The following is an 8,792-nucleotide window of genomic DNA, read 5'->3' as shown; positions in this document are numbered from 1 at the left end:
AAATTTCAAACATTTCCTCATTTCAAAACTCAACCACTCATTTCTCCCCCTCTCCCTCGTCTCTCTCGCTTTCAACAAACTTTTAATGCCCTCTCTCTCCCTGTCTCTCTCGTCTCTCTGTGTTCAGCAAGCTTTTAATGTCCTCTTTATTTCTCCCCCTCTTTCTCATCTCTCTCGCTTTCAACAAGCTTTTAATGGTCTCTCTATTTCTCTCCCTCTCTCTCGTCTCTCCCTCTCTCTCGTCTCTCCCTCTCTCTCGCCTCCCTCTCTCGTCTCTCTCGCTTTCAACAAGCTTTTAATCCTCTTAATCCTCCGGTTCATCCTCCTCTTCCTCCTCCTCCTGCTCCCCTCCCTCGAAGTCCTCATCGACCGCTGGAGGGATGTAACGACCGAGCCTGCCCAGATCAAACGTGTGAAAGATCTCAAGCGAGATGGGTTGGTTGGCCTACACACAAGAAAAATGGAACACATTCAACGATAATATTTAAAGCCTTCTGAATCTAAGCAAGGTGATTATAGGCGAGAAATACATTTAGTTTAACAATGTTTGTTCTAAGGGGTCATCCATAAGTGACGTCAGGCCTTTTTTGACGATTTTACCTCCCCCCTCCCACGTCACACATCGTCACAAAGAGCCAGACCCCCCCCCCCCCCTAAAATCACGTCAAATCTCAGCCTACAACCACCCTCAAAATTGCAGTTGAATTTTTCTTAAAACAGAGTATTTTAATAATTCCAATTTCAATTACCACCCCACTTCCTCTCACCACACACCGTCACAAAATTATGGACCCCTCTCCCCCTACAAGTGTGACTTCATTTATGGACGACCCCTAATAGATGGAGTGTTTGGCAGTTTGGGCTTTAAGTTCATTTACTTTCACTGAAGCTCCTGCAGAAGCTGCCACCTGTTAACTGTCTTCAGACTAGTTGACATTTTACTTGTGATCCAAAATTATTAAATTCTTTTTGTTCTAGTTACTAAAGGAAAAATGTAGATTCAGACTTGATTTTATTTTTTTACCTTCTGCTGTATGCCCGTTTATTTGATTTCTGTCATTCTTATAGCAAGAAAATAACGCTTCTGAGTTTTTTAAAAAACATTTTAAAAGGGAGCGAATTATGAAAATAAAAATACGTAAGCATTTGTGCAGTTATTTCCCTTTATATTACTCCGACGATTGTAAATGATTCAAGTGGCACTACCATTAGCTACCATTAGAATCTTCACATCAAAGGTAACCAAAGACCGTACAACTGACTGAAGGGCTTAAATTATTTCTGTTGATTAGGCTAGGCAAGACCTCAGTACTAGTCAAGCGTAAAACTAATCAGTGACGTCACTAAGTCGGGTGATACCCGTTGTGGTAACTCACGGTACCATCCTCAAACGACTTTATATCAGCGTAAATGGACGTAAATATGGACGTAAACTTGTTATTTAGTTATAACACACCCCCACGCCCCCACACACACATGAAACATGAATGTCCGAATATCCTTAAGTATGATCAAAGCTTTAATTGATGGTGTCACCTCCATGAATGGTGTCACCCGGTGCGGAGGCTACTAAAGTGACTGTCTGCCCTGTACTGCCCTCACCTCAATGTGTAAAGTGACTGTCTGCCCTGTACTGCCCTCACCTCAATGTGTAAAGTGACTGTCTGCCCTGTACTGCCCTCACCTCAGTGTGTAAAGTGACTGTCTGCCCTGTACTGCCCTCACCTCAGTGTGTAAAGTGACTGTCTGCCCAGTACTGCCCTCACCTCAGTGTGTAAAGTGACTGTCTGCCCAGTACTGCCCTCACCTTAGTGTGTAAAGTGACTGTCTGCCCTGTACTGCCCTCACCTCAATGTGTAAAGTGACTGTCTGCCCTGTACTGCCCTCACCTCAGTGTGTAAAGTGACTGTCTGCCCTGTACTGCCCTCACCTCAGTGTGTAAAGTGACTGTCTGCCCAGTACTGCCCTCACCTTAGTGTGTAAAGTGACTGTCTGCCCTGTACTGCCCTCACCTCAGTGTGTAAAGTGACTGTCTGCCCTCACCTCAATGTGTAAAGTGACTGTCTGCCCTGTACTACCCTCACCTCAGTGTGTAAAGTGACTGTCTACCCTGTACTGCCCTCACCTCAGTGTGTAAAGTGACTGTCTGCCCTGTACTGCCCTCACCTCAATGTGTAAAGTGACTGTCTGCCCTGTACTGCCCTCACCTCAGTGTGTAAAGCGACTGTTTGCCCTCACCTCAGTGTGTAAAGTGACTGTCTGCCCTCACCTCAGCGTGTAAAGCGACTGTCTGCCCTCAACTCAGTGTGTAAAGCGACTGTCTGCCCTCACCCCAGTGTGTAAAGTGACTGTCTGCCCTCACCTCAGCGTGTAAAGCGACTGTCTGCCATGTACTGCCCTCACCTCAGTGTGTAAAGCTGTAAAGCGACTGTCTGCCCTCACCTCAGTGTGTAAAGCGACTGTCTGCCCTCACCTCAGTGTGTAAAGCGACTGTCTGCCCTTTACTGCCCTCACCTCAGTGTGTAAAGCGACTGTCTGCCCTCACCTCAGTGTGTAAAGCGACTGTCTGCCCTCACCTCAGTGTGTAAAGCGACTGTCTGCCCTCACCTCAGTGTGTAAAGTGACTGTCTGCCCTGTACTGCCCTCACCTCAGTGTGTAAAGCGACTGTCTGCCCTGCCCTCACCTCAAACTTCTGCTTGAGCTGCTCAGCTATCTTGAGTTCCCTGAGTGTCATGAAGGCGTCATAGAGACACTTGAACCTGAGCTTTGGTTTCCAGGTCTCGGTCATGTTGTACCAGTAATCGATGATGGCCTTGGCCACCCCAATCCTCTCCTGGTCAGTCGTGTCGGCCTGGAGGATACCCTGGGGGTGAGAGGTCAGAGGTCATGGTCAGTTCAAGAACACAGACGTTTGGGTTGGTGAGTGATTGGATGGGTGAGTGATTGGATGGGTGAGTGATTGGATGGGTGAGTGATTGGATGGGTGAGTGATTGGATGGGTGAGTGATTGGATGGGTGAGTGATTGGATGGGTGAGTGATTGGATGGGTGAGTGATTGGATGGGTGAGTGATTGGATGGGTGAGTGATTGGATGGGTGAGTGATTGGATGGGTGAGTGATTGGGTGGGTGAGTGATTGGATGGGTGAGTGAATGGATGGGTGAGTGATTGGGTGGGTGAGTGAGTGGATGTGTGAGTAGTTAAATGGGTGAGTGATTGGATGGGTGAGTGATTGGATGGGTGAGTGATTGGATGAGTGAGTGATTGGCTGGGTGAGTGATTGGATGGATGAGTGATTGGATGGATGAGTGTTTGGATGATTGAGTGATTGGGTGGGTGAGTGATTGGATCGGTGAGTGATTGGATAGGTGAGTGATTGGGTAGGTGAGTGATTGGATGGGCTAGTGATTGATGGGTGAGTGATAGGATGGGTGAGTGATTGGATGGGTGAGTGATTGGATGGGTGAGTGATTGGATGATTGAGTGATTGGATGGGTGAGTGATTGGATGATTGAGTGATTGGATGGGTGAGTGATTGGATGAGTGAGTGATTGGCTGGGTGAGTGATTGGATCGGTGAGTGATTGGATAGGTGAGTGATTGGGTAGGTGAGTGATTGGATGGGCTAGTGATTGATGGGTGAGTGATAGGATGGGTGAGTGATTGGATGGGTGAGTGATTGGATGGGTGAGTGATTGGATATGTGAGTGATTGGATGGGTGAGTGATTGGATGGGTGAGTGATTGGGTGGGCGGGTGAGTGATTGGATGGGTGAGTGATTGGATGGGTGAGTGATTGGGTGGGCGGGTGAGTGATTGGATGGGTGAGTGATTGGATGGGTGAGTGATTGGGTGGGCGGGTGAGTGATTGGATGGGTGAGTGATTGGATGGGTGAGTGATTGGATGGGTGAGTGATTGGATGGGTGAGTAATTGGATGGGTGAGTGATTGGATGGGTGAGTGATTGGATGTGCGAGTGATTGGATGGGTGAGTGATTGGATGGGTGAGTGATTAGATGGCAATGTTCCCTCTAAGCTGCGCGGGTGCGCGGCCGCGCAGTAGTTTTGAGCTGCCGCGCAGTGATTTTGTAAAATAAATATATCCCTGTATAAGACTTTTAGAACACCGCGCACGGAAAATACATTTTGAACACTAGCTTTTCCCCTTAGAGGAAACATTGTTAGATGGGTGAGTGATTGAAAAGGATGGGTGAGTGATTGAAAAGGATGGGTGAGTGATTGGATGATTTGATACGACAGTTGAGTTCTAAGATAGATGACTTTTGTAAACTAAAAACAAAACGTAAAAAAGACGCGACGCTGTGACTTTCGTGAGAGCTGTGGAGCACACATGTTACTGCACAAGTGATTGGATGGTCAGGTTTGGGTTCGGATCCTACCTTAGGCGCGACCTTGTACATGAGGTTGTGGAGGGTCAAGGTCGGAATGTTGAGCATCATCCCCAGACACAGGCCATTGACGCCGATAGCGCCGACACCAAAGGCGAACTCCTGCATACTCATCTCACAGAAGAAAGTCTGTGGAGATGTGGAGACGTGTGGTCTAGATGTGGTCAAGTTATGGTCACACTGTGGTCAAGATGTGGTTAAGATGTGGACACGTGGTCAAGTTAAAGACAGTTGGGCGATTAACAAGTTGACACGTAATACTTGTGTTGGAGGGAATCTCTTCCAACATTAGAACATTAAGAACGAAGAAAAATAAGAATGATATGTGATCAAGTTATGGACAACTGGCCAAGTTGTAGACATGTGGACAAGATGTGGGTATGATGTCAAGATGTGAACATGTGGTCAAGATGTAGACATGTGGTCAAGATGTAGGCATGTGGTCAAATTGTAGATATGTGGTCGAGATGTGAGCATGTGGTCAAGATGTTGACATGTGGTCAAGATGTAGACATGTGGTCAAGATGTAGACATGTGGTCAAGATGTAGACATGTGGTCAAGATGTAGACATGAGGTCAAGATGTAGACATGTGGTCAAGATGTAGACATGAGGTCAAGATGTAGACATGTGGTCAAGATGTAGACATGTGGTCAAGATGTAGACATGTGGTCAAGATGTAGACATGAGGTCAAGATGTAGACATGTGGTCAAGATGTAGACATGTGGTCAAGATGTAGACATGTGGTCAAGATGTAGATATGTGGTCAAGATGTAGACATGTGGTCAAGATGTTGACATGTGGTCAAGATGTTGACATGTGGTCAAGATGTTGGCCGTACCACCAGACACAACTTACAAATCTCTCATCTGGCTCGTGATCCTGTTCATCGTCCGAGTCTGTCATGGCTGCTAGTTACAAGCTGGACCTGTAACACCTGCTGGAGAAACCGTAACTAACTGTAACATGCAGTAACTAACCGTAGTAAACCGTAACAAAACGTAACAAACCGTAACTAACGTAACATATCGTAACATGCAGTAACATACCGTAACATATCGTAACATACAGTACCATACTAAAACATACCATAACTAACCGAAACATACCGTAACTAACCCTAACAGATCGTGAAAACATAACTTATAACCAAATATATAACAATCAGTTTAAAAACTGACTTATACGAATCAACAACTGTGTAAGACCAACTAGAGACTATAAAATTGTCAAGATTCTATAATTTATATCGAACCTTAATATTTACTTATCCCATCTACAATAGAAGATGGTATCCTATCATTAATTTTATAAACCTAGATCTAGACTCTATCTCTACTAGAGTCTGGATTCTAGATCTAGATCTAGATAGATCTAGCTAGATGTAGATCTAGGTTATAATGTAACGTATATTCTGTTCTTTTCTAGATTTCTAACCTGGAACGATTTAATAAGTTATTATCTGCACCAGTAGATGTGCGATGTAAGTTCTAGAAAAGGTTACCGTTAATTTTCTTGAGAAAGACTTTTGACTGTCGCTTGCAGTAAAAATTGTTTCAATCAAAGTTTCAAGCTTGTTTACATGGTAACCCTAGCAACGGTTACGTTTAGCTACGGTGCTGTTTTGTGCAGAACATAAAGTTTGAAAGCGTTTAGTTCAGTGTTAGTTCCAGACTTTTTTCTCCGGGGGAGATGGGGGGACTTGATATTTTCCCGGGGGTCGGACACTAGTAAAAGTATATGTTTACTATATAAATTCCATCTCGTTCGAAGAGATGCCTGGAAGAAACTCTGGTTTAGCTTCCACCTCATGAAAAACTAGCCACTACTTGCAAAAACTGTGCGTCATTGTTTGGATACAAATAAATATTTCATTTATTTCTAAGACTTTAATTTAAATTTGTAGAATCTTGATTCCTCCTGCTAAATGGGTCAGTAATTAATGGAAACTTGCAATCAAAATTTCGCTATTTTTCTACCAAACTATTAGTTTCAAACTTGACCCTTTGAAAAAAAAAATTCATAAATAAAGTACAGAAGGCAAGTGTCCGGCTCCCTGTTGAGGCCAGTGAAAACTAATGAGCCGATTAACTTAACGAGTTAAGTAATTTAGCACTGTAACAGCTGTTCCAAATTTCTCGTTATCTTTTAAAAGTTTTCCAATAGTTTAGAGTGGTTCTAAATTTAGAAAAAAAAAAAAAAAAACACGTTTATATCGAATTATAAAAGCTATTTGATGAGCTTTTTTTAAAAAACTAGAAACCACACCGCTGGGTCCAATGATTATATAAAACCTGCCATTTGTCTCAACTAGCTGGTTGAGAGGTTGAGTGTACCGCCGCTAAGAGAGAGACATGAGATCATATCCATGTCGCAAAACTGTTTTCGGTGTTAATGCCGGGACCGACACACTGACCTTGACTGACCCACTGACCTTGACTGCCACACTGACCTTGACTGACGCACTGGCCGTGCTTGACACATGGATCAAACTGTCATTTGAACGTCCTATACAAATGCACTTTACCACAGGTAAACGGCACCCATATTCTCTTAACCTCAGGTAAGCGGCACCTATATTCCCTGCGCTTTACGCACCCGCATATTCTCTTTACCTCAGGTAAGCGGCACCCACATATTCTCTTTACCTCAGGTAAGCGGCACCCACATATTCTCTTTACCTCAGGTAAGCGGCACCCACATATTCTCTTTACCTCAGGTAAGCGGCACCCACATATTCTCTTAACGGACATAGGCGACGGTCGTTTAATAATTTTACATTTGCAACAAGATTCATGATATAAAGCTATATATTTTTTATAGCATAAATGTTGTTTACTTTGGTAAACTTTTCGTGCATCCCCTAGCAACATTGCCCCCCCCCCCCAGAAAAGTACCAACCTCCCCTAGCAATGTTATACGCCAACCCTAACAAAAGATAGTAGCCTCCGATCCCCCCCCCCCCCCAAAGTACGATCCTCCCAGTTTGATAACCACTGGGCAAATAATGACCAACACACAGAGTTTTAGAACTACGAATACTTCGTGTTGTTGATGCCAGATTTTTTACGTTATCTTAAAGTCTGGAAATGACTCAAGGCTTCGTTAGTTGAGGCACACATCTAGACAACAGTCACACACTGATAGAGGATATATTTAGACAATAGGATCAGATTCTTGTAGAAAATGTCGGCCTTGTTTATCTCAATGGTCATCTTCTTACTTGGAGTTTCATCAATCCAAGGTTGTGATTTTATTTTCTTACGTGAACTATAACAGTAATCAGTTGTGATTTTTAAAACTTATTTTGTGTGAAATGAAAGGTTGTGATTTTAATTTTTCACGGGAACTATACCAATAATCCAAGCTTGTAGTCTTAATTTTTTAATGGGAAATACAACAATATTCCAAAGTTTTGATTTTAATTTTTTAATGGGAAATAGAACAATAATCTAAAGTTTTGATTTTAATTTTTTTAACCACCTCTATTTTACCAACTGTTGACTTGTAGGTCAAATCTCCGAGTGCGAGGAGGCGGGGGGCAGCTGTATATTCATGGCTGCCGCCATTGCCTGTCCTCCCATGTCACAGTACCTGACCTGCAACCGCAACATCGACATGTGCTGCAACTTACACGGCCACTCTCTCGAGTCTAGAGGTAGGGATGTTAGGTGGAGGTCAAGGACGTCGTGTGGGGTCAAGGTGTTGTTTGAGGGTTGGGTCAAGACGTTGTTGGGGTGGGGTCAAGGTGTTGTTGGGGTGGGGTTAAGGTGTTGTTTGAGGGTTGGGTCAAGTCGTTATGTGGGGGTGGGGTCAAGACATTGTTTGCTGGTTGGTTCAAGACGTTATGTATGGGTGAGGAGGTAATGTGTGGGTCGTTGTCAGGACTCTGTGTGTGAGTGAGGAAGGATATATATATATATATATATATATATATATATATATATATATATATATATATATATATATATATATATATATATATATATATATATGTGGGACTGGGCCATCCTCACATTAAACTGCTACTTTGTTTGGAAATATACTTCTCAACAAGGTGGTCGAGTGGTCGTGATCGCTACTACAAGCCCGGGGGCTGGTTCAAGTCTGTAGCCACTAATTCTCTTCACCCGTGTATTCTAGAAGATCACACGCGCAATGTAATAAGCACGAGCACATTCTAATCAAGCTTCTCTAGCCCTGTAATTTAACACCCACACCCTCTAATTAAGCCCATTAGCATTAAAATTAAGCACTCGCGCTCTCTAATAGAGCATCTAGATTCCGCAAACTCTTAATCAAGCACCCTCACCTTCTGGTAAATCACACTTACCCTCCAACAAGACCCGCGCCATCTTAACCGCACCTCCATTTTCCATGTCCCC

General features: G+C 43.8%; 1 protein-coding gene across 2 annotated transcripts; it reads right to left on the bottom strand.

Annotated features, from left to right (window-relative positions):
* Window positions 1-266: 266 nt before the first annotated feature.
* On the bottom strand, window positions 267-5,978 carry LOC131942824 (uncharacterized). Of its 2 annotated transcripts, none has more exons than XM_059302763.1 (5): window positions 5,912-5,978; window positions 5,266-5,344; window positions 4,399-4,536; window positions 2,685-2,864; window positions 267-445 (listed from the first exon to the last, which is right to left on the bottom strand). In XM_059302763.1, exons 2-5 carry the CDS (start codon window positions 5,311-5,313, stop codon window positions 305-307), a joined length of 507 nt encoding a protein of 168 aa, XP_059158746.1. In that variant the 5' UTR covers window positions 5,314-5,344; window positions 5,912-5,978; the 3' UTR covers window positions 267-304. The 2 variants fall into 2 exon arrangements, with proteins under 2 accessions (XP_059158746.1, XP_059158747.1); XM_059302764.1 differs by having other exon boundaries at window positions 5,845-5,962.
* Window positions 5,979-8,792: the final 2,814 nt, after the last annotated feature.

This window comes from Physella acuta, unplaced genomic scaffold (genome assembly GCF_028476545.2).
Source record: "Physella acuta isolate Inbredline_101_S28 unplaced genomic scaffold, ASM2847654v3 ptg000428l, whole genome shotgun sequence".
Classification (NCBI taxonomy): domain Eukaryota; kingdom Metazoa; phylum Mollusca; class Gastropoda; family Physidae; genus Physella; species Physella acuta.
The sequence above is the reverse complement of the archived record's forward strand: the minus strand, read 5'-3'. Positions and strand labels throughout refer to the sequence as shown.